At 36.6% G+C, this 26,476-nt stretch overlaps 2 protein-coding genes across 2 annotated transcripts; one reads left to right on the forward strand and one right to left on the reverse strand.

The window, feature by feature from the left end:
* Positions 1-1,804: 1,804 nt before the first annotated feature.
* On the forward strand, positions 1,805-18,342 carry LOC125813317 (DNA mismatch repair protein MSH3). Its single transcript, XM_049492811.1, is given in 14 exon segments — positions 1,805-2,812; positions 5,632-5,826; positions 6,052-6,216; positions 9,089-9,187; positions 9,272-9,520; positions 9,826-10,077; positions 10,153-10,284; positions 12,383-12,533; positions 12,536-12,642; positions 12,721-12,792; positions 14,482-14,631; positions 15,119-15,610; positions 15,894-16,209; positions 18,256-18,342. Coding segments are annotated over 14 exon segments (3,360 nt in total). The 5' UTR covers positions 1,805-1,849; the 3' UTR covers positions 18,273-18,342.
* Positions 18,343-19,635: 1,293 nt separating this feature from the next.
* On the reverse strand, positions 19,636-26,476 carry LOC125813352 (single-strand DNA endonuclease 1). Its single transcript, XM_049492852.1, has 14 exons — positions 26,317-26,476; positions 26,071-26,228; positions 25,669-25,730; positions 25,403-25,527; positions 25,014-25,065; positions 24,196-24,268; positions 24,022-24,095; positions 23,595-23,654; positions 23,303-23,468; positions 23,084-23,183; positions 22,830-22,912; positions 22,495-22,595; positions 21,424-21,554; positions 19,636-20,367 (listed from the first exon to the last, which is right to left on the reverse strand). The coding sequence occupies exons 1-14, from the start codon at positions 26,382-26,384 to the stop codon at positions 19,818-19,820; spliced, it is 1,803 nt and encodes a 600-aa protein (XP_049348809.1). The 5' UTR covers positions 26,385-26,476; the 3' UTR covers positions 19,636-19,817.

The raw sequence follows: 26,476 nt of genomic DNA on the forward strand, positions 1-26,476 counted from the left end.
ACATTAATACTCTTATATACTATGGGTATGTTTGGAAAATCATTATATTAATTACACAACCTAGTAATTACGTTGACCCATTTGTTTCTCACAATTAGGAGTGTTCACAGTTTGGATAAAAACCGATCCAAACCGAAAAATCGAACCAAATCGATAAAATAAAACCGATTTTATTTGGGTTTGGTTTGGTTTGGATTTAGATTTTTGAAAACCGATAGTATTTGGTTTGGTTATGGTTTTATTCGAAAAAACCAAAGAAATAACCGAATCGATGAATTATATACATATATGTTATTAATATACATACATTTTATTAATATACATACTTAATGTATTGTTTTTATAAATAATTTTAAAGATCTTATACATATTTTCATTAAAATTTATAATTTACTTATTGAAAACAAAAATGTTCAAGATGAAACATTTATCTTATTGATTTCATGTATATGAGTGTCTATGACAATTCTTTGTATTGTCTCTTCCTTCTATGCCAATATAGCGAGTTTTAAAGTTTTATTGATAGTAAATTTAGTGATCGAAAGTTCAGTAATTTAAGTCATTCTAACTATTTTTCGTTTTGAATGGATTGTTGTCACTTTTTTCACATTTTGAATGAATTGTTTCTTTTATTTTTGTGTATGGTTAATAACCGAATAACTGAACCAATCCAAACCGAAATCGATAACCACCAAACCGATAAGTGTATATTATATTTGGTTTAGTTTGGTTTTGATAATTTTAAAATCGATTAAGTTGGTTTGGTTTTAATTTTGACCAATAACCGATCCAAACCGACCCGTGAACACCCCTACTCACAATGTAATTATAAATAAACTGCTGGTTGCACAATTGCAATCATAAAATTATATTAAATTTTAAGAATAAAAGTTAATCATCTAAAACAAAAAAATTATATTAGACAAATAAGACACTTTATAATAATAATAATTAAATTTTTAAGATATAAATTACCTTTTGAAAATATATTAATCAACAATCATATAAAAAAAATTGATTTATGTTTTTAAGATTAGTACATGTTAATTAAATTAACGATAAAAACTAAAAGTATAAGATTTCTACAAACATGATAAAATACATGTTTATAAAAAGATTAATATTATAAATACACTGTCATAATTATGAAAATACTTGACAAAAAGATAATCTATCAAGTATAACTAAAAAATAAATAACTTACAATGTGAAATATTAAGTCAATACTACTAAAATAAATGAAATTGAAAATTACATAAGTTCTAAATTTGAAAATAAATTTAATGTAATACTCCATGTCAAATTTCAATATAACGAAAATATGACCTATTTAAAAATTAGAATACTAACAAAATTATGCTAATGAAAAATAAACATAAAATAAATAAATTAAAAAGATAATACGAAAAATCACATGAAATCACAAGAAGTAAAAGTTGAGAATGTGAAGAAAATGAAATATAAATAATATATTTTTAGAATAATAAACATAATAAAGCTAAAACTAAATTAAAACAAAAAATAAAATAAAAAAATGAATGAAAAAATAATCAACTTATAATTACACTATATAAATACAAATAATTTATCATCCTCATACGTAACTCAAAAATATAACAAATAATGTAATTACACTCAATTACGCCAAATTCAATTGGCAGTACTTTTCAATTGAGAGTTGAGAGTGTGTCGAGTGAAATCGACATAGCGCGCCAATTGACCGTAGCACTACAGTCAACACTGCGAAACCGCCTTTGCACTTCGTACTGTCAAAATCACCCGTCGGAACTCGGAAGCTCCACTACCACCAGTCACCACCCCGACGATCGCCGCGGTCGGCATTGGTACAATGGGGAAACCAAAACAACAAGTAATTTCCCGCTTCTTTGCACCAAAACCGAAGAACGAAGAAGACGCTTCAACTTCAACGACCCCCTGTACTCCACCTCCCAAAATTGCTGCCACCGTCAGCTTTTCACCTGCAAAGCGCCTTAGAACTTCCCAACTCATTTCTCCTCAGAACAAACTTTCTTCTTCTTACGATGATCATCCACCAAAACCCACCAAAACCCCTAAGCTATCAACCCACGTAGATAACCCACCCATTCCTCTTCATAATCCCACTCTCCACCAGAAGTTCCTGGATAAACTTCTAGAACCATCTTACCACCTTTTGGAACCTTCCAAATGTCATGAAATTGCAAATCCCAAGTACACACCATTAGAGCAACAAGTTGTGGAGCTTAAGACTAAGTACCCAGATGTTCTATTGATGATTGAAGTTGGTTATAGGTACAGATTTTTTGGTCAGGATGCAGAAAATGCTGCGAGAGTTTTGGGTATTTATGCACATATGGATCACAATTTCTTGACAGCTAGTGTACCCACGTTTCGGTTGAATATTCATGTAAGGAGGCTGGTGAGTGCAGGGTACAAAGTTGGGGTTGTTAAACAAACGGAAACTGCTGCAATTAAAGCTCATGGCTCGAATAAATTGGGCCCTTTTAGCCGTGGGTTGTCAGCATTGTACACGAAAGCTACTTTGGAGGCTGCTGAAGATGTAGGGGGTGGAGATGAGGGGTGTGGGTCATGTAATAACTATTTGGTTTGTGTTGTCGAGAAGGGAATCGACATTGAGGGTTGTGGGGATGATGTGAAACTTGGGGTTGTTGGGGTTGAGGTTTCAACTGGGGATGTTGTGTATGGGGAGTTCAATGACAATTTCATGAGGGCTGGGTTGGAGGCTATGATCCTGAACTTGTTGCCAGCTGAATTGCTTGTTGGTAGGCCTATATCTAAGCAGACAGAGAAGGTGATTGTCACTCATTTATTTGAAAATCTATCATAAAACTAAAAGGAACTCTTGGTGTCTCACATTGATTTCCTATTTATGGAGATACAATATTCAGTTTGTGAAGAATTAATTCGAGAATTGGAATCTCTTATTCTCTAAAAGCATAGACTTTTATAACAAGAGCTGCATACTAAATGATCTTTATTAGTAGATTGCTCTGTTGCAGGTTCTTTGTTAATTGAGTCTGCGTTGATTTGGTAAAATGAATTTGCATTTTATTTCTAGATTGAAGACTGAACAGATGGATCTTTAGAAATGGTGTTTCCTTTGAGGGAAGGACTGTAAAACTTGATCACTAAAACACGAGCTGACCATGTGTAAAAGAAGGTTCATTTTTGGCATATCTCTAATGGGGCAAAAATGTACAAGCTTGTCATCCTGGTTCAGGCAGTGGTAGAACAACCTCCTCTTTTGGTAAAATAATGGTGACTCTTTATCCTTTGCCACAGCCTGTTGCAAATAAGTTACTATTTTAGGAATGTATGACCTTTTCTGGGGAGAAAACTTGGGTAATACAAACAAGGAAATTATTTGTAAGTAATGCACACCAGCCAAACTACAAGATGTCTCTCATATAACCAAACTACCAAGAAAGGTGTGTATCCAGGTGAGAGATGAGTGCAGCATTTTAATACTCTATGAATGTTTAGAGTGACCACTCATGTAAATAAGACAGGAAATTGGTTTGATAATTAGTTTGAAGGTAGCACATTTCTTACTTTTGTTTGCCTTGTCCAATATTTCTTGGTAATATCTTCAAGAATCAGAAAATAGAATAGCATTATTGACTTTTTTCTAGCGTTATTGGGCATGAAGATACTGGTTATTATTCAGTTAGAGCTGTGCTTTTGGATGTTCATTTTATGGGAAAAAGTCATCATATTGAAGTTTCTATGGAACTCGTCACAATAAATAAATAATTTGAAGTTTGTATGAAAATCATTTCAATTGAATATCAGAGTTGTCATGATGATGTCGTTGAAAGTGGATCATAAATTATAGTTTGGATCATAATTATCATTAGTAGCTCTCGTTTGTCTAATTAGGACTCATAGCCACAATCAGCGGGAGGTGAGATGCGAATGAAATTGGGAGAGAGAGGGGAGAGGCACGTGAGATTTGCGAGAGAGAGGGGAGAGGCACGTGAGATTTGCGAGAGAGAGGAGAGATGCTAGACTCAGTCCGTATTCGATGAGTACAGTTTGATACGGATACATTGATACATCTTGTATTCGATATATACAAGCTATCAGAGGGAGGAGAGAGGTGAGCGAGATTGGGAGAGAAGAGAGAGGCGAGCAAGATTTGGGGGGAGAGAGATGAGAGATACTAGATACATGTTGTATTTGACGAATACATGTTGTATCAATGAGTACAGTCCGATACATACATGTTGTTAGAGGGAGGAGAGAGCCGAGCAGGATTGGGAGAGAGAAAGAGAGACGAGAGAGGCGAGCAAGATTTGGGAGAAAGAGGAGAGATTTTAGATACAGGCTGTTTTTGACGATAGGTTGTATCAACGAAAACTGTCTGATACATACATGCTTATACAAGTTGTATTCAATACATACAACTGTATCACTTGTATTTATTCGCTTTTGTATCACTTGTATTCTTTCACTCTTATATCCCTTGTATTTGTTCCTGCATTCAGACTGTAACAACAACCATTAAAGTGATACAATTGATATAAGTATCTTCTTCAAGATTGTATGGTGATGCAGCCATTAAAGTGATACAATTGATAAAGTTGATATTACAATTGATAAAGTTGATATAAGTATTTTCTTCTTTTCTTTTTTCGATGTATTCATTCCTTTGTATTTGGAAGATACAATTGGATGAATTGTATGTCTCTGCCATGGAGATGTACTGTTATCAAAGGCACGCTTAAGCCCTGTAGCGAGACTCAAAACGTGTTGAGTGGTTCGCCACGCTTAATGTGCGCTTCAATGTCGTCATCAAAGCTGTAAGACATACTTCTCCTTGTGAATGAGCATTTTCTGAAGAGCCGGCGCTACACCATTAATATTTCACTCTATCGTAAAAACAATCATATTCTTTGTCCATATATTTGTTATTCATGCTTAAAATTAATTCGTATGTTTTCTCCATTTGCCCCTTTTCTCAATAAAGTCCACGCTTAATTGCGCTTAAAGCCCCAAACGAACCTTAGAGCTTTTTTGTGCTTTCGCTTTTGATTACACTGCAGAGAACAAATTGTTACCTGTATCGATGATCTTCTTTGAAATCGTGAGTGACAGATGTTTCAGACTGTATTAGATACAATCCCACATGTATCAGGTGAAATCATGAGGGAGAGATGTATCAGATACAATTCCAGCAAGTCGTTACCCATATCAATATTTTTTCCAAACTTTTTATCTTTATTTATTAATCACAACATCGATACAATATGTATCAGTTGTAATCAGGCTGATACATACTGTATCAATTCCGCCATTGATACAATTGGATGTTTCTGCTGTGGAGTCCCACTATTGGATACAATCTTGAAGGGTAGAAAATAGTGGTACAACCTATGAAGAGGGAGAAAGAGGCAGGAGAGAGAGAGAGAGAGAGAAAGAGAGAGAGAGAGCAGAGGGAGAGAGAGGTGGTACATATAGAGGGAGAGGGACGAGAGAGGAGAGATTTTCTATAAAACCCTTAGTATAGCTATGTTAGGTAATAGTCTAAACTATATCTATGTATGGTAAAATAGTAGTTATGTCTGCTTAGTTATGAAGTTTTTCCTTAATTTATTATATTCGTTTCAGCTGCTACTGGCTTATGCTGGACCTGCATCTAATGTTCGGGTGGAGGATGTATCATCAGATCGGTTCAGTGACGGTGGTGCTCTGGCTGAAGTGATGTCTCTCTATGAGGGCATGCAGGAAACTTATTTGTTAGATGTCCAAGAAAAGGAAGAGGCTGAAATGAAAATGCACGAATGCAATCAAATTGCAATCCAGGTGTAATTTCTACTATTCATAGAGTTAGAGGCTGAACTAACTAAATTTTATCTACCATCTATTGGAATCTAAATGTCAAAACTAATATCTTCATATTTTTCTTATGTGCACATGATTTTACTTTCTTATTTCATGTTCTTTGCTTTGTCTGTTGGATGGGGTTCACTGGATTTCTCCGTGTATTAGATATATCTTTTTCTCTCATCCATTTATTTTGAATTGTAGGGAATTATGGCAATGCCTCATTTGGCTATACAAGCATTGGGCCTAATTGTTAGGCATCTAAAACAATTTGGTTTGGAAAGAGTTCTGTGCTTGGGAGCTTCATTTCGTCCCTTCTCTAGCAACATGGAGATGACTCTTTCAGCCAATGCACTGCAGCAACTTGAGGTGAGTGGGCTAGTCCTCCCCCCTCCAAAAGCAAATTAAATCGAAGAGAAAAACAAAGACAATTCTTTTGGATAAATTCCATAATTGAACTTGAGTAATTGTTGGATTCCCAGGCATGAATGACACATTTTCTTATTGTTTCATGTTTTCCTTGCAAAGATTTCTTCTCAAAGCAATAACTGATGGCACTCAAAATTAAAGAAGGATGTGATCATATTTACCTTACGAAAAGAAATAAAAAAGGAAGGAGTGACTGCTGCAATTAATATGACTTTGAATCATGGAGTAAGCAAAATAGCTGGTGTTAGGGGAAACCACCTGTAAGTGTTAACCTCAGTAAAATTGAGCACGATCAACTTAACTTTGCTTTCATGATAGAATCTAAAGTTGCTTCTGTGACAGCATTTATGGTTCTTGGACAAGCAGACTCCATACTGTAACGCGGATAAGCATTTAAACGAGCAACTTTCAATCATCTGATGATTGATTTAATCAAGCCAGCAAAATTGTTATGTAGAGATAGTCTGGATGTGGATAATGTACCTAGTTCAAAGGAAACCAATGGCTCTCTAGTTCCTGAAGTGTTTGTAGGATTGGTAAAACGTCACAAGTTTCTGAACTAGCAAGACAAGAGAGGATAGCTCCCTCCCTCTCAAACCTTGAGGTTGGGAATTTTTGTCACCAAAGGAGCAAAGTGAGGAACACTTTTGACTCACGGAAAGGAGGACTTGTGAGGTTACAAACATTAGAAATCAAGGCTCCAGCACATCCATTCCTTCCCTGTCTCCCCACTTTCTCACACATCATCTTCCTCATTTCTCTGGTTCCTTCCTTGCCTTTCTTCCTTTAGCTCACTGATTTCTCTTCCTTATATGAACTATGGGTAGATCTGTCATTTTGTACAAAGTAGATACTACTCTGGTGAAAGTTTTAAAGATTTTGATCTTTGTTTAATCCAGCCAACTTAGTGCCACACTTGTCTGAACCGAATTGCACATATAGAATTCACATTTTTTTCACTAGTTTGTCATTGAGCCATAGTTAGTGGATTGTTCTATTGATTAATCAGCTTTTACTCTGTTTGTTCAATATATTTGTCACTTTTTACTTTGTGAGAGTTGATAAAATCAATATATATATTTTTGAAACTAGTAACAGTACGACAACAACATACCTAGTGTAGGCCACGAATGGGGTCCGGGGAGGGTAAAGTGTATGCAAGCCTTACCTCTACCTCGTGGAGGTAGAGAGGTTGTCTCCAAAAGACCCTTGACTCAAGTGCAACAAATCAATAAGTTGCACTAACCTTGAAGGAACCATTGTTACTGCCCAATCACCATAACACATCTTCTCCTATCTGAATCCATTGTTCACTTGTGCTAAAATATTGAGCCACCCTTTGTATTTCTCAATCAGTCAACTGCCTTCTAAAAGTAAAGGTCCAACCTTGAGTTGTCGATAATTCTGCATTAGCAATTGCTGGTGTATAGTAAGGTTTTATATATCTGGAAGGAGTATTTCAAGTTTGTCAGCCTCATGCCAATCATCCTTCCAGAATTTTTCCCCATTTAACACTTTGATTTTTTATTTTTTTTTGAGTAAGCCATTTAACACTTTGATCTTAATACTGGTTTTGAATTCACTCCACAAGTTTCTGATGGATCTCCACAATCTCACCCCATAGGGTGTAGTTACCTCTTTAGTCATCCATTTGCCTTCCTCATATTTTGCTTTAATGGTTTTCCCCACAATAACTGATTGGCACTAATGAGTTTCCATAACCATTGTTTAGAAGGTCACATCCAGTGTTTTTAAAAGCCAAAGCGCAAAAAGCGATTGGGTCCATGGGGCTTGAAGTAAAAAAGCATGAAGTTAAGAGCACACTTCTTTGAAGTGAAGTGTACAAGTAATGGAAAAATTAAAAGAACACATGAATTTATGCAAAGATATGTCACTTGAACCTAACTTAACCTCAAAAGCTAGTTCGAGGGGGAGGATTTCCAAGTCCATATAAGCAGATCACCAGTCCATTTTTTAACTAATGTTGGATCCTAACCCACTCTAAACTCCCCTTCACGTCCGCACCCAACTGGAGCGTGAATCGGAAGCCCAATCATGGATGAACCCAACTCTGATACCATGTAAAGATATGATACCTAGGCCTAACTCAACCCCAAAATCTAGCTCATGAGGGGAGGATTGCCCAAGTCCATATAAGCATTGCCCAAGTCCATATAAGCATACCACTAGTTCATTCCCCAACCAATGTCTAACCCACTCTAACAAGTATTATTATAATCAAATTGTATTAAAGTAACTGATTTTTACAACCAATTTACAATTGCGCCGATATTAATCCCAATCCTCAAAGATTCAAAGAACCAATGGCTTTCCTTGGGATCACTTGCGCATCATTGTTCGAAGTGCACACTTCTATTTAGCATATGGCTTCACCAATCTACAATTGCGCATCAAGTCGCTTCATCGTTTTAAGCTATAAAGCAGTGGCTTTTAATAACAGTGGAGACGTCTGGAGGAATTACTGGGGTTGCTTCTGTTAAGGTTTTGATTAGTTATATAACTATGCAAAGTGGAGAGGAGAATGATTTAGCAATCTTTTTTTCTGGCTAAGAAACATCAAAGATACGTAGCTTGTCAGAGTATCAGGAATTTCAAAAGGAAAAAAAGAAAGATAAACAGTTTTCAAGTAATTTGATTATTATGTATGATATACATTATACAATATACAATATACAATTTGATAGAAGTTTTCTTTCCCTTCTGTCTACTTTACTGCACCGGCAATCTTTTAGCTCTCAGTAGATACAATAGGCATATTTTTTCCCCATTTGTAATTTTACCGATGATGTAGGTTTTGATGAATAACTTTGATGGATCAGAGTCTGGCTCCTTATTGCATTGTATGAATCAGACCCTTACTTTATTTGGTTCAAGGCTTCTCAGGCATTGGGTACGGAGATTTTTTGCTGTTAGTTTGTTGGGTTTTGATAATATGAACATATCGAAGGTACATGTGTAATTTCATATTTTGCAGGTGACTCATCCTTTACGTGATAGAAACATGATAGGTGCTCGTCTTGATGCAGTTTCAGAGATTGCAGAATCTATGCAAACTCATCGAACTTCTCATACTTCTGTCTTAGAGATGGAAGGTGCTGATGTCACCAGTTCGCAACCAGAGATACATCATATAATTGTTTCAGTTCTGTCCACTATAGGAAGGTCACCAGATATCCAGCGCGGGCTTACAAGAATCTTTCACAGAAAAGCTACTGCTGCTGAGGTGAGGGTTTTTATCTTCTGATTTAATTGGGCAAGATTTTTTTAGCTTTGTACTATGCTACAGTCTCTTATCTGATGGGGAAAATCATCAACTTTAGATAGGTTCTGTCACATATGCAACTAGTTCTGGTAACTACAGACAGGAACCTGTGTTGGGAGATATTGATTTTTGATTACATGTCCAATCAGCCAAGGCTTAGAAAATATATTTTTCCAACAGTGACACAAGCATATATTGTTCCTTGAATTGGTTTTTTGCAGCCTCAACCTTCTTTGAGATGAATTTAATAGGAATTTCTGTGTCAGTTTATTGCTGTCATTCAAGCTATCTTGATTGCTGCAAAACAACTTCAACAGCTTTGCATTATAGAGGACAAAAGTACGAATCTGCAAAGAGAGACCTTGCATTCTGTCCTGTTGAGAAAGCTGATATCAATTGCCTCATCTTCTACTGTTATTAATGGTGCTGCAAAGCTTTTGTCTGCTTTAAACAAGGAAGCTGCTGACAGACAGGATCTTCACAACTTATTTATCATTTCTGATGGAAAGTTCCCAGAGGTTTGTTGTATTCTTTTTCTATGCCATATTTCTTGCCTGCACTTGATTCTTTGACTACTTTCAGTTGGTTCACAGGTTGCTGAAGGTGCAAGGAGAGTTGAGTTGGCAAATGAGAAGTTAGATTCATTGATTGTTGTGCATCGCAAGCAGCTTCGCATCCACAAATTGGAGTATACGAGTGTAGCTGGAATCACACATTTGATAGAGGTACATTAGAAGAAGAAGTCATCATATTCCAATCTTTCTCTTGTAATCTCTGTCATGTTAAGTTTTTTCTTTCTTAAAAATGTCTATGTTTTCTTGCTGTTGACAATCTGGAAATATTTTTCTGTGCATTGCTGCTCTAGATCCCGTTTGGCTTAGCTGAGTTTAAGTAGCTTTTAAACACCAAATGCTGAAAACACTTTTTAAGTGCTGGAGCTGGTTTTATATAAATACACAGTTTCATATTTGGATAGAAGAGTGAAAACTGAAAATAAGAGTTGATGTGTTTGGAATTGGTAGAGAAGTGCTTATCGATACTTCTTCTGGTACAATGACAAAAATATCCTTAATATGACAACACTATAAAGGAGTTGATTACTTCAATTCATGCTTCAATCCACTTTCAGTTCCAAATTGATTAGGTAAGATTATTTTTAACTATGTCGCTCGGACTCTTTAAAAATGTCAAACGGTGCGCGTCGGATTCGCCAAAAGTAGTGTATTTTTGGAGAATCCGACACTGGTGCGACATCGAAAGTGAAGAGTTTGTGCAACTTAGATTTTTAATAAATATAAATTATTTATTTGAATAGCATATAATAAGTTAATAATTTGATTAAAGTGGGAACTATATATGCTTGATAAACTGTTTAGGAAAATTTTAAGAATCTTGTAACCCATAGAATTATCTAATTGTCACTTGTCAGTGAACTATCTCCAAACTACATTCTCATTAACAAATCACAGAAGAATTCATAGGGTACTTGGACTAGGGTGGGGGATATGGGCACAAGTATGAGGAATAGTTCTTAAGTAGAAACTTGGCTTTCTAGAAGGAAAACTAGTTTTTTTTGGGCATGTAGGTCGCTGTGAGAAACTGAGTGAAAAAGGAAGCAAAGCACTTGCTTTAAGAATAGTTAAAACACAAATTGAATGAGGTCCCAAGGAAAGCTCCCAGTCACTTGCCTTTTGTTTTCATCTTTGCAAGTTTACTCTAGGTTGTTGCCACTATCCAGAGATATTGTGGAGAAGGCTGAGATGGGATAAAGAAGGAAAAGAAACATCAGACTTGGAGCTTTCTTGGGAGCGGTAATTTGACTATTATATAAAAAGTATCAGGATAATAAAGTAAAATGCTTGTTAAATCTAAAAAGCTTCTAAGCTGCCCAACTTATGACTTTTGGCTTATTTTGGCTTTAGTACACTTCTTAAGTTCAAACACTAATATAAGCTGAAAAATGCTTAAAATCCCACCTTACCCTCTTAGTCACATGTTGTGAACTAAAACTCAAGGTTTCACAGGGTATCAAACACAATCTGGATTTTAATGGATCGTCCAACTAGAAATAACAATCAAATGCAGGGGGTTCATTAAAAGGAGTCCAAATAAGCGGATAAATATAATGCGGGTATATCACCTTAATTATTTCTTCTATGAGGGAGCAAGCATAATGTTAACACTTGCTGGAGATAGATTTTGTTGTGTTGTTTTCTTCTACGCTGCAGTCGTAATTCATCTCATATTTACTCTAATCACCTAAATATTTATTCATTTGGTTTTATTTTTGAGTTGGTTCTTTTTATTGTTTATTTTCCATTTTTGTTTTATTTGGGGGTGGAGGGGTAGAGGATGAGTAGGAAAGCGAATGTAGTTCTGAATTGTTCAAGAAAAGTAAGAAGCACCGTCTCCCGTGAAGAGGACACCATGTTGGCCAGCAACAACTAGTGTTAGACATGTCTTCTTAGTTCATGTTCTTCTGCCCACTACCATTTTCCTTCCATCAGGCGTGGAGCTTGTTCAACAAAGAGGTATATTTCATGCCTTTTTCCCTTCTTAAATTTTTTCTGGGATGCGAGTGTCAAGTAGACACTTCTAAAGGACACCGCATATCAACTGTCTGTGTATCTTTATTTGAGAAAGTTTTCTGCTTGTTGGTGCTACATAGCCAGCAAAGGTAAATCCATGTTTTAGGCATTTTAGGCTGTAATTATCTTTAACACATACCTCAAACTTGTAGTTCATTGTGAGATTTTGAAACCGAGGAAGTATGCCTTTTATGTCCTACTGTCTTTATTTGACTATAAGATGCTTCAACTGCAGTTGCCTCTAAACACAAAGGTGCCTCCAGATTGGGTCAAAGTGAACAGTACTAAGAAAGCAATACGTTATCATTCACGAGAAGTATTAGTGGCTTTAGATGAGTTAGCATTGGCAAATGAGCAGCTCACTGTCGTTTGCCAAGCTGCATGGAATAATTTTTGACAGGTTTTGGTGGATACTTTGCCGAGTTCCAAGCTGTTGTGCAAGCCCTGGCTTCATTGGATTGTCTAAATTCTTTCGCCATTCTTTCGAGGAATAAGGTCAAAGATTACGTTTTTCCCCTTTGTTGCTTCTACTTGCTTTATTGGATGTAAATAGTCCTTTATTGTTTGTTTCAGAATTATGTCCGTCCTCTCTTTGTGGAAGATGATGAGGCTGTTCAGATACATATTTTCTCTGGTCGTCATCCGGTATGTGCTAAAAACATAGTTCATGGAAGTTTCTCTATTTTAAGACTTCAGATATTGTAGTTTAACTTCTGTTCGTGAAGTGAAGATAACTCCCTTAAGCTATGTAGATGACAAAGACTACAGACTAAATCCTGATATCTAAGTGGAGAAGGGTAGAGTCGTAGGGGCTGGCCCATTATTCCACCGAGTTATGAACCATGCCTCAGCCAGTCCTCTGGAATTTCCTGGTTATAAAAAAATTATTTAGATGACAAAGTGTTGTCAAAGGTGCTCTTAAAGCACGCTTAGGCGAGGCTCAAAACATTGAGCGCTTCGCCTCGCTTAACGTGTGCTCTAGTGTTATCATCAAGGCTTTGAGATGTACTTTTCCTTGCCAATGAGCGTTTCTTGGAGAGGCTACACTAAAAAATTGATATTTTCACTTTATTGTAATTTAATTTTCAATTTTGTTGTTCATATAATTGTTATTCGTGCTTATAATTATTGAACTAAACATATATATATTTATATTTTTTTCTCCATTTGTACCTTTTTTCATTAAAGTACACACTTTATTTCTCTTTGCGCTTAAAGCCCCCCGGACCTTAGAGTTTTTTTCCGCTTTTCGCTTTTGATAACTCTGAAGAGGGTAGGTCGAGTGGAAAGCTCCCTCCACTTACAAATTTGAGTAGGTAAGTCACTTAGGGAGCAAAGTTGGAACAGTTTTTTCTGGTAAAAAGAACAGTTCCGGTATCAGTAGCTCAAACTAGCTGCTGAGGTTCTTTATTTGGTCGGTGACTAGGGTAAAAATAGGCTAGCTCTCTCTCGCATTTACTTATTATGTGCTCAAGGAGCTGGGGTCTATTTTTGCCGATGTACTGATAGCTATAATTCTTCTTCGATCTCGAGAGTGAAAGGATCAGGATTAAACATGCTTCAAAGATCTCCCTGCTTACCTTTAGAGGGGCTTAAAACTACTTTTTTACTACAGGGAAGGAGGGTTGTGTTGAAGTGGATGTAGGTTACTACTCAAAAAAGAGTGTTTTAGATTAGACTGTTTTATGTCTTAATCTGCATTAGATAACCAAGGATTGTGTTATTTACGTTCCACGCCTCTTTGGTATCTGAAAGTTGAAAATTCAACTGGTTTCTGTTTCTCCATATCAAAAATGAATAGCAATTGTAATATACAGGCAGTAACCCATTATCTGCATTTGCTTTATAGGAAGAAGTTTTGCATCAACCGCAAGTCTTACTTTCTGATATCATGTTTTACTATGGTGTCTTTTACCTACTTTAAGTTCTACTTTGGTCCTATCGAATTTCATCAGTACGAAAGAAGCTTCCTATCCTATTTTCGAGCAAAATCCAAGGGATACCACTAATCTACATTGCATGTAAATCCAAATCTTCTATTGTCCTTGAAAGCAGATCTTCTTGGCATACATAATATCAAACTACCATTAAACTAGATGTTCAGATGGGTTGCAAACAATATAGGAAATTAAATTTCTTGTTGTTGTTTGGTAGTGCTCCATATAAGTATATTAGATGAACTCTTTGATGTTTGCTACCCTTGCCAGATGAATAGAAGAATTGGGATGCTCATTTTACCCTTTTTTTATCGGTTGTTTAAGACATTCTTATATGTGTGACGATCTCTTATTGACATATTTTGAGAAATTGAATTTTAACTGAGGGCTTTGACAGGTTTTGGAGGCTGTTTTACAAGATAACTTTGTCCCAAATGATACAGATTTGCATGCAGAAAGAGAGTACTGTCAGATTGTCACTGGACCAAATATGGGGGGAAAAAGTTGCTATATTCGCCAAGTTGCTCTTATTGCTCTCATGGCTCAGGTAATGCCATACTGATGCTTGCTTCTATGTTATATCTCTAAAATTCTTAATCTCACAATCTTTGTGCGACCTTAGGCATGAAAATATTTCTTTAACAGAAGAATGTATGTGAAGGTAGAATTGGCAGAGAAGTGTATGACACTCATCTCTGTACAGTATGACTAGGTGTCTTTGACAGTATGACTGAAGGAACATTTCCTTAATAGTTGACTGGTTAAAAATAAAGACTGTTATCAAAAGAATATTTTCCTTGACTATTTTATAAGTTTCCTGGCAACTGCAGCTTATCATAATCTTTTTATTGTAAAGCTGGCCTCTAGTTGTAAGGCTGTTCTCATGGAATTGATAAGGATTGATTACCTATATCTCAAACAAGTCTAATTGGAAAGAAGTTTTAGTGATGGCTTGTTAGTGCAAATCTGCTTACTGAAGATCCACAACAGTATGGTTTGATAAAAGGTATTTTTTTCCTCCTGGATACCTCTAGGTTGGATCCTTTGTACCAGCGATCTCTGCAAAACTACATGTACTGGATGGGATATATACTCGCATGGGCGCATCAGACAGTATTCAGCAAGGAAGGAGTACATTCTTAGAAGAACTCAGCGAGGCTTCTGATATACTGAAAAAATGCTCAGCCAATTCATTGGTTATACTTGATGAGCTTGGGAGAGGCACCAGCACACATGATGGCGTAGCAATTGCTTATGCAACACTTCAATATCTCCTAGAGCACAAAAAATGCATGGTTCTATTTGTTACTCATTACCCTGAAATTGTCAGTATCAAGAATAAGTTTCCAGGCTCTGTGGGACCATACCATGTGTCATATCTGACATCCCAAAGAGATGTGAATGGGGATTTCAAGTCAAATGAGAAGATGGATCACATTAATAGTGAGGACATCACCTACCTATACAAACTTGCACCAGGTGTTTCTGGGAGAAGTTTTGGTTTTAAAGTTGCTCAGCTTGCACAAGTGAGTTTCCCTCTTTTCATGCTTCCTCTTGGGGCAGGTCCAATAGAAGACAGTCTCAATGAAGCCTGATAGTAAATTTAATGTGATACTAAAATTTGAAACACTGTTCAAAGAATTTAAATTTGAAAGGAGAGTCACTAGCTAAAGTTTTCAGTCATTGATGCTAGTGTCTTTTTACCTGTTACTCAATTGCCTGGGTCAATGTGAGGTGATTTCTAGTCAGATCTTTTCAATTGGTCTATTCAAACATCCATTGTTTATCTCATGTTCTTGTTTGTTTCAGCTGCCGGTCGCATGTATTCAGCGAGCCATTGAAATAGCTGCAAAACTGGAAGCAGCAGTCTGTAACTACACTGAACAACAAATTCGAAGGAGCTGTTCTCTAAGCCATAGGCAAGATGGCTGTAAAAATGAACCCACAGAGGATGTCCGAGAATCAGATTACTTGTCTGCTGGAAGAGTTGAAGGCTTAGACGACATCAGTGAGCTTTACAGGGAGTTGTTTCTGAACCTAAACTTCGGGTTTCTTGAAGAACATGGTGATGACAGGAGACTCCAGTTTCTAATGCAGGCTAGAAGCCTTGCAGCTCAGTTAATAAGTAGGTAAAGATAAGTTAATTTGTCCTATCTTTTTCTCCTCTGTTGTTCTGTACTTCTTCTGTTCCATTTACATGACACTCTTTCCTTTTGATCCATTCCAATAATATTGACACATTCTACATTCAGAAGCTCTTTTGTTTCAACCTTTCCATTTTTCTCCATGGAAGGGGAGCCTTGGAGCAACGATAAAGTTGTCACCGTGTGACCTATAGGTCACAAGTTTGATCTGTGGAAGCAGCCATTAATGCTTGCATTAGAATAGATTGTCTACATCACACCCCTTAGGGTGCAGCCCTTCCCCAGACCCTGCTAACGTGGGATGCTTTGTGCATTCAGCTGTCCTTTTCTCCTAATAACATGTTATTGGAATGGCATGACATGTTGAAGACAACAACATTCTAAGGATACTTTTGGTATGCTAATAATCTCCTACTGTTTCAATTTATATGACCGAGTTTGACTTGACATGGAGTTTAAGAAAGAAAGGAAGACTTTTGATACGTGTGGCCTTCAATACGCCTTAGCATTTGTGTGGCTAGAGAACTTTTGATGTGGTCATAAACATGTTTTAACATTCTTGTGACTATAAAAGCTTGTCAATAACAGTTCCCCCCAAAAAAATGTCAATAAGAGCAAAATGGGAAACTCAAGTACCATTCTTTTTGTCACGGACTAATAACGAAATAGTGTCATTCTTCAGGAACGGAGGGAGTGTTTAATTATGCATCATCTATCTTTTTTCTTTTTTAAACTTAGGTGTGTTCAAAAATGTTTTCCAATTTCTCCATGTTCGATGGGTTAATTTTTTTTGAAAACATTGTCTCTTAGAAACAAGTCACTTAAAAATGAGAAAAATGACTACCCAAGTGGAAGTAGGGAAAACAAGTTCCACAAGTGGCATACCACATTGATTGTGCCCTACACAATCCTCCACCATACCTCTTCTTCATCCCACCCCATATCCCCCATCCCCACACCCCTGCTCCTACCCCAACCCCCACATCCCATAGTAATTGTCTAGGTTATATACAATGCTTTTAGGATAATTTTTTTTTTTTTTTGGTGACAAGGGAAACCCGCAGCCGCTACCCTTTGGGTGCGCACAGGGTAAAACCCCCGCTCCTATGCAATAGCTCGCAAACCACATAGGAGAGGTAACCCGTACTAGGCAAGCCCAGCGCTACGAGTTCGACCCAGAAGGCAAACCCCTTGCTTTCGCTGGCAAGGGGTTTCGAACTTGAGACCTCCAACATGGAAGTCCCAAACCCAAACCACTGGGCCACCCCGAAGGGTTTTTAGGATAATATTTTTTGCTTATGTACCGAACAATGAACATAAGACAATAATTCTTAGAAAATATTTTTCAAGAAACACTTCCATGGAAAACATTTTCTTTCGTATTGAACATACCCTTTGTGACCAGTCAAATACCTTTATATAAAATGGAATGGATGGAAAAGGAATTTTTCAGAGGGATGCAGCATTATCTTGATCTTCAATTTCTTGGGACATATTTCTCATTACCTTCCAGTCAACTTGTTTGTTCTGTCAGTGTTTGAGCTCTCAAAATGCCTTGAAACACCTCCAACTAGCGTATCTTGATCGGCAAGGTTGAGACCTCAAAGGACTTATGGTCCTCCGGTTCGATTTTTCCTGGAGAGGGCTTGTTAAGAAAATTTAACTTTACTCTTTCGTAAGTTTTTTTTTTATATTTTTGTATAGTTCCTGTAAACAGGCGTCTTTCCCTTTCTTTAATGAAAATTACTCAAATAATAAATCAAAGAAATTTAAAACTTACCTTCCTCTTAAATAAGTAATTCTCTCTGATTAAAGTTTGCTTCTGGTTGCTTGCGTTTCCAACTCTTTTTTTTTTCACAATTTAGTGCTGTCTCCTGAAAAGGGGAAAAAGAGTACGCAGGCCCATTTATCCTTGTTTGTAATTATGACTGCACTTCATTGCGTCTTCTCCGAGCCCCTTATTTGTGCCAGTACTTTGCCTATGTCCTACTGCTCCAACATGAAAAAAGATCCTTCTCATTTTGCAGGTAAATGTTGGTCGTGAAACTGCCTGCCTGCTTGTACAGTAGGCCACCACTATTTTGACCCAAATATAGATGTTGAATATCTTGCTTTTATCATTCAGGTGAACTATCAACTTGACTCTGTTTATCATGTTGAGCTCTTATCATTGCTATCGATGTCCCTCTTATTGCTGCATTATGATGATTACCTAATTTTTATTGCCGACAGAGCTTTGGTCTAGTGGTAAGAGCACAACATGTGATTTGTGGGTTGGGCATACATAATGGTTCGAACTCTGATGTATTAGACAAAAGCATGATATTTAAGTGAAGTGTAGAGGGGTGGACTTATTTATCTTCGGGGTTTCTCCTTTTGGAAAATGGTGGTGTTTGAGTCAGGTTGGAGCATTCGGCGCATCTTGACTAATCCAGCAAGCAGCTTGCTGCAGTTTGCAATCACAGCTGTTGGGTAAAATCTGCTCACCAAGGATGGACCAAATAGGCTTGAATTATTCCTCCTGCATTCAAGTATCACCATTAGCTGTCAATTTTGTATTTATATGCAGGCTCTCTGTCTTTGCCTTGGGAATTCACTCTTCTTAGAGATTACGACAAGCACAAACAAGTAGTTCAGTATCATGATGTGTAAAGAATCGCCCTTTATGAGTGTGTCATCATTTTCATTAATTAAGGGTTGTATATTATCTGATGAATGTTCAAACAATTGTTGGTTTGGATGCATGTGAAGGTTCTCCCCCTGATTTTAATTTTTCCATGGTTATTCGAAAGGCTTGAAGTTTTGAACATGCCCTCCCCTACCACATGTTAGGCTAATCGAAAAAGATTTGTCTAAGCTAAATTAAGGAGATAATAGGTCTCCCTCTGATACAAGGTATCAGTTTTAGAAAGAATAATAACTGCATTAAATCCGTAATTGGAACTTCCCTAGCAAAATCTGATGATAACCATATCAGAAGTGAAGCGTTTGCATCTCTTCAGCTTTAAAGGGCTATACTGATCTTGGCAGGTGTTCCATCTTGAAAAACGAAAAACATGGTTGAATCTGTTAATGTAGTTTGTCCATTTTGTCAAAGCAACTGATATGCAAATTGCGTTTCCAAAAAAGGCAACATCAGTTTCATTTCCTTTCCCACTATCAAGTGTTTGCTGTTAAATTCTGCAATCAACGTCTAGTTCAAGAATTACACTGGCAAATCCTTGAAATGCCTGAAAATCAAGTCTTCAAAACGAGGAAAGATTACTACTAAAATGGAGGGAATTGCAAGAAGGTGACTTTAAGTATTTATTCTATGGATCACTAAAAGCCTGAAAAACAAATCTTCACCAAAAAGAATAAGAGGGAAAAGGTCATCTGTTTTCTTTTTTTGATTTAAAAAAAAGAAGAGGCAAAGTACATTCAACATGCTAGTCCTCATTTGAAGATAGCTGGCAACTATGCTAATCAAGAAAAAGACATTTAATCACAAGTTGACATCATGCGAGCAATTGCCAGAGATGGGCAACTAATGATAGACATACAAATAAATATATGTATACACACACTCGTTACACTGGAAAGACATTCTTCAGTAGGTGTTCTTAATTCCCGCAATGAACATTCTCAGTTCTCTAGCTCTCCTTGTATGTTCAGGGGAGAACATATCATTGTCTGAATCACTAAGCTCAACCAAATCAATGCATTGAACGTTGTCCTCTAGGTGTTTGGGGTTCCCAGAAGCATGCTGCACTGGTGGAGGACTCGTGAGATCAATTACTTCATCTTCAGATGAAACTGGTGAAATGTTGCTCTCTTGGCAACTGGTGATCCCATAAGTAAAATCACCACCCTTCTTCACACAGTTGCTGTTCCATGTAAACTGGGACTGTATACCTGGATCTACCAACTGAATTTGAGCAATGTCGTCATCATCCTCTGATACTGATCCACATAAAGAAGTGGTATCATTGGTAGTAGAGGTTTCTCTATCAATCTCAAGCAAGAGGTCTTGGAGTTTTTGGTCAATTTGACCCAAGAGCTGTGTTTTTTCTAGTTTCCTTGGTCTTGATCTAGCATTGTTTCTTTTCTTTCCTTGAGCTCGTCTTTCTTGGAACTCCAAAATCCTTTCCGGACAAGCTCTGTTGGAAAGAAGAGACGAAAGATTCAATAACATGGATCAAACAGTGTTTTTTGTGAACAATTAGGAGGCTTGTATTTTATTTGAATGGATCTCCAATCAGAGTACATAATCTCTAAGCAATTGCTATACCATTGAATTCATGTATTTTATGTCAACATCACCCAAAAAACCTGAGGGTGGCTAGCAAATAGTACATATTCTTGTCAGCTCGTATACTGAGTAATCCAACCTCATTGAATTTAATATGTTTCAGTGCTGCGTGACCTTAGCAAGTTCAACCAAATATGTTGTGGATAAGTAACTTGATAGCATAAATATCTTTTATGCCGACAGTGTAAAGAACTTAAACTCCAAGAAAGTTTCTTCAGTTGCCAAAAGAAGTCTACTTCCCAGTTTTTGCTTGCATGGGGTTACATGATGTGAATCTATGATAATGTATCATGAAACATTTTGATATTCAAACATAACATATTTAGGTCTGCGCAGAAAATACCCAAGCAAGATGTAGTTTGTTACAGATACTATTCACCTTTTAATATGTTGTGTTTGATAGCATAAAGTTGCATTAGGTCAACACCATCACCAACCCTCGAGATACATATATGACTTTTACGTGAACTATTGATTTTTTCAGGAGATTGAAAACAGAATGAGATTTCGTAACTCCAACTTGGTCAAGTACTTCTATAATAATATAACCAAAAATATCAATTCTGTTATAAACATATTTGTATTCTAGTGAATCTCTTGGGAACTAAGTCAGTTTTTCCCTATAAATAAAGGTTCCTTCATTGTAAATCCATCCCTTCAAGAGAAATAACAAGTCTTCTCTCTTCTCCTTACTACTTTCTCCTTCTTACTTTATAGTTTCATAACAAATTCCATAGTCTTCACAACAATGTAATTGGACTTCCTAACCATCTGAAAACCAGTATCAAAATGGTTCAGGCAAATAGTTTTTTCCTATTGCTTTGATAATGTATAAAACCTGACCCTACTGATCATTGTGTACCTTAGTAGCCCCTTAATTCATATCAATTTATAGTTGACATACCTCTCAACAAGATCAGCTGGTACTATGGAGGTTTCAAGTCCATCCGTTTCTTCCCAAGACACCTCAAAGCAATCGACTCCTTGAACTTTTCTTGGCTTGATAATTTGAGATAATGGACACTTTATTGGCATCTGTTCATGTTCAGATCTTAGAGATCATTTCCAGAAACACACTTGATAAAATGAAATATAGCAGTAGAAATTTTTTTTGGTCGAATAATCACAAAGATATTGAGAAAACAATAACTCTAATAGAAAAGTTCCAGATGAAATGCATCATTGCACGTGCAACCCTGCAGCACACCAAACTTCCTTTTCATGGAAAAAGCAGGCATTACGAGATGTTCACACATTTAAGACATGTTATTTTCTATGACACGATTGTCAGGCCCCTAAACTTATGAGGCCATTAAATAGTTAGCATCTTTTTCAAGTCTTTGTTTATGCAATTTCTTCTCTTAATTAAGATGGTGAAGGATCTTCTGGAATCATATTACTTCCATTTCTCCATTTTAGTAATATTGCATTACATTCCACTCCGTTCAATGTGCGACCCTAACTCTTGGAATGGATGAAAGCATATCTTCCAAAATCATGTATTTTATTGCATGTTCTCCATTTTAGTCTTCACGTAATGAAGTATCAAACATATCCAGAATGCTAGAGCAAGAAAAAGTCTGTCAGGTTCCCTGAGTAGCTATTTCTTTTTTTTTGAAAGGCAGTTCCCTCAGTAGCTATTCTGATCAAACATACAAAATTTCACAACCATCTCTCATCTAGTAACCAGAACAGCAACTATTTTGGGTTGGTTAACTGGGACAGACAACAATTTGGAGAAGCAATAAAGAAGTGGCATTATCATCTCTAAATGCAAAAGTCAGTTGGAATTCTGCAGATGCTTCTATCATCACAAAAGGAACATTCTCAGGTAGACGTAAGGGTGTAACTGCAAAAATGGTCTTGATAATGAATTACTGTATGGAAGCAAAGTTGGTTTGAGAGTCCATTGAGTTTGAAGCACAAAAGGTTATTTCTAGTAACACTGAGCAGTCATTGCAGTAGGATGAGCTACCTCATTTAGTGGAAGCTGGACTCCCAGTTGTGAAGCAGTGGACCGCAAGTTGGCAAATCTCCGCAATTCCCTTTCAGCAATCTTAGGAAGGATATACTCATCTGAGCCACAAAGAACAGAGCGTTTTCAGAGAAAAGCTTCTCATTGATTGTACCAACATAATTGCGTACATAATTTTTCTAACTAGTAGAAAAAAGGAAACTATAGATTTTCAAAAAACAGACAGCTGAGTAACTGTAATTGGAATTATACATGATAGATGTTGAACCAAAAGAAACAGGTCTGATAAATCAGTGCATGAAATAGAACCAAGATTTGGTTCAGCACAAAAGCACCTGTTTTCTCAGGAGGCCAACCAAAAGTTTCAGTGCATATATGATGAAGCTGGCTGCGGCTATATGGATACAACACAAGAATCCTGCAACAAATATCCTTCTTTTCAGACTTCTTGGTTCTTAACTAACATGTCAGATTTATAATCAGCACAGTGTAGTGAGGTATAACTTAAACCAAAAAGGCAAAAGGGGAAGGAAAAAGAAAGAAGAAGAAGTAATACTTTGAATAAATGTTGTAACGAATAAGAATCTACCTTTGAACAGCATTAGAGTCCATAGAATGGCACTTTGGTCTTAGATATGCATCTAATACTTGCATCACCTGACTTCTCATTTGTGAAGGGCATTTGCTTCCTAATAATGCCAAAAAGGAAAAATAGCTCGGGTTAAACATAAATATGATTACTAAATACTAGTGAACATCCAGAAATTTTTTTCTTCTCTTTATTCCCTCCCCCCTCCCTGGGACTCACCATCAGGATTTTTATGCTCTGCAGCATTTTCTTTACCATTGCATTTGTCATCTTCAGTCTGTTTCTTAGAACCTTTTTTCTTCTTTACAAAGGAAAATCCTTCTGATGTAATCCATTGAAGAACAGCTTTATCACCAATTGATTTAACAATCTGACAAGCTGACTCCTACGAACGCAGAAGCATGTCATATGATAAGCATCAGATTTTAACCCGTTTCAGATCATATACATGTTAAATTGAGAGGAAAAAGAATGCCTTCCAGATGCAAGAATCAGAATTTCCAAAACTTACCCGACCAATCCCATAAACTCCTTCAGAGTAATCACCACCAAGAATAACAGCCAGTGCTATCTGGACACAACAATTTCCAAAAAATAAACCCCAACAAATACATCAGAAATTTAAACAATGAGTTGCAAACATTGCTGGGTTGTTCCAGACAAAGCAAGGTCTATGAAATTCTGACACCATCAGATTTCATGGTAAAAATCAGAAAGATTCATAGTTTCTCCAGGAACATCATTTATCAGGACATAATACTTGCCAGTTGATCATATCATTGTATTCTGAAGTGAGCTGAATAAAACCAAGAAACAGAAAAAACTTTTCTCTGCCCTCAAGATAGAGTGTAAGTGTTTTCCCTTAGACCGATATGGTTTTACAATATCCTCCCCATTGTAATCAATAGTGATAGAAGCCAAAAAGGAAAAAGAATTACCAAGGAGTTCCTTCCGAGTCCGAGCTTTCTCTCAATATCATCCATTTCATAGCAAACTAGATACCCGCCATCCCCTAAATCTCACAAACTAAAAGTATAAGTTCATCAAAATCAATTAAAATCCACTACTAAGAGTCAAAAGGAAAGAACAGAGAAATATTGATCAATTCTCACCAAGGCACATATCTCTATACACCGTCCTTGCTCCAAATAGGAAGGCATCAGAATCTGATGTGAAACATCCATCCTGATAATGATAATCAGAACGTGTGGTACATTATGATGTAGCTCCAGTGAAAATAAAGAATGATTCTTATGGTAATAAGTTCTTAAGAACAGAGCCTTGGGGTGTGTTCGGTCCGGAGGAAAACATTCTTTGGAAAATGTTTGGGTCGTGTTGTAAATGCCCGGGCTAAACCTATGGATGGTAGAGGTGAAATTTCAGCTTCTGAATTTTGATTAATTGAATCTGCCGGCACTTACTGTTCCGTATATGAGCCAGCTTATTGCTATTGATTCGATGATGAGAATGCTGGTTTTCCCATGTTCATTTGGTAAAAATATTTGGAAAATATTTTCTCTAGGAAAACAAGTTCCTTAAAAATGCGGAAATGACTTTCATAATGGAAGTAGGGATAACAAGTTCTACAAGTGGCATTCCACATTGATTGTGTCCTCCCCAATCTCTAACACACCTCATCTTCACCCCCACCCCGTAATCCCCACCACCTCCCATATTATTTGTCTATATTATACACAAATGTTTTTAGGATACTACTTTTTTCTTACAAACTGAACACAAGAAAATGAGTTAAAAGATCCACTTATTTCCTAAAAAGCATTTTCCAAGAAAACATGTTCCATGAAAAGAACACTTTCCTTCATACCGAACACACCTTAGTCTTTTAGAACGACAATTATATCAGGAAAAAACTAACTTAATCCTCTGAAATGAAGCATTACTAGCATAATGGATCAGGACTTCTACTCACACAGAATGATTCAGAGTTTAATAATGCACATTGAGCTTCACCCTCCTCAATCCTGAAAGGTATTTCCATCAGTCAATAGTAATTTTCTACACCTCAATAGTTATAAGCATAATATCACACGACTCATTAAAGAGCACGGTCAATTCACAATTCATTGCACTGTAATCAGATGGAATGACCTGGTTTCTGTAAACATTTTATTCTTCCAAGTAAAGATACCTGAGCAAGTTAAGATGGAAAACTAACAAATGAAAATATCACATAGAACACTTGGAGAAGAATGAAAGTTGTCTCAGAAAGCAGTTGAGTTCCTTTTATTAATTACATGAATATTTGCATTCTTACAGATCAATAGCATACAAAATACATATGCATAGGTAAAGAGTTACCCATCTAAGCACGGAATTCCGAGTGCATTTCCAAGGACTTTAGCCTCTTTAATCATGCGTGAAAATTCTGATCCTGTGTTTCTTCGTATTGATGATGGTTTAATCGCCGCCTCATCTTGAGTGAGCTACATCATAAAAACCTAGTGTGTAATGATCAGCTTAAACTAGAATGCAGGTAAACAAACAATTGAAAAAGAGGCATGTCAAGACTCAAGAGGTTTTGGACGGGGAGATAAGGGAAAGCAGGAAGTAATAAGTAATCCTACCACATTTCCAGGATTTAATCGCCTTCTATAAGTAGATGATTTGATAGCCGGAATGGCTCCATCTGGAAAAGGAAAAAAAGGAAGCCACTGAAATGTGTGTCAACTATCATGTATTAACTACAGCATTTCCCAATATGCATATTCCAGACGTATTTAGATATGTAAAGAATCTAAATTTCTTTTGTCATAGGTTACTCAATTGTGTGAAGCAACAATGCTAATCTGGAACCAAACTCAAATCTTAAAATTATCTTGAGTACCACAATTAAGAATCTTCAAGTAAACACCCTCTTACACAGCAAACTAATGATAAACACAATAGGAAAAAGAGTAAAGTACATTTTTTAATTTTTTTTTGTAAAACCCCATTATAGATTTTCTCAAAGAAAGAAATAAAATTACCAGTAACAAAGATAACGCTACAATTCAAAGCAATAAGAGCTCTAACGCGGTGAAATAGGCCCCTGAGATAGAGCTTCTCCTTCATTGCACAATGGGATTTGTTGACATTCTGAAGTTGAACAATCCAGCAAGAAAGATCTATACATACCCTCTTGTTCCTGGTACACGAAATTAAGCAGAAGAACAGTAAATCCCAATTCCCAACAAGAGAAAAAGATGTAAAAGCAAAGTGGGAAGAGACTTAACTGGAGATGATGAAGAGGAAGAGTTTTCTTGCAAGATTCCAAGATATCCCAAAGATTCTTTACACCCATTCCGGTCGATCCTATACAGGTCTTAGCATTTGGGGTTCAGCAATTTCTAAGAAAAACGAACATGGTACAAGATTTATCGAAGGAGATAACCG

This window comes from Solanum verrucosum, unplaced genomic scaffold (genome assembly GCF_900185275.1).
Source record: "Solanum verrucosum unplaced genomic scaffold, falcon-dt-bn FXZP01000189.1, whole genome shotgun sequence".
NCBI classification, from domain to species: domain Eukaryota; kingdom Viridiplantae; phylum Streptophyta; class Magnoliopsida; order Solanales; family Solanaceae; genus Solanum; species Solanum verrucosum.

Excerpts from the sequence above, each read along its gene's own strand:
- LOC125813352 (XM_049492852.1), bottom strand. The coding sequence starts at position 26,384 with ATGGGTGTAAAGAATCTTTGGGATATCTTGGAATCTTGCAAGAAAACT. Across the intron at positions 24,096-24,195 it reads GTATAGAGATATGTGCCTTG|GGGATGGCGGGTATCTAGTT; the intron begins GTGAGAATTGAT and ends TGTGAGATTTAG. Across the intron at positions 23,655-24,021 it reads GACTCGGAAGGAACTCCTTG|ATAGCACTGGCTGTTATTCT; the intron begins GTAATTCTTTTT and ends TGTTGTGTCCAG.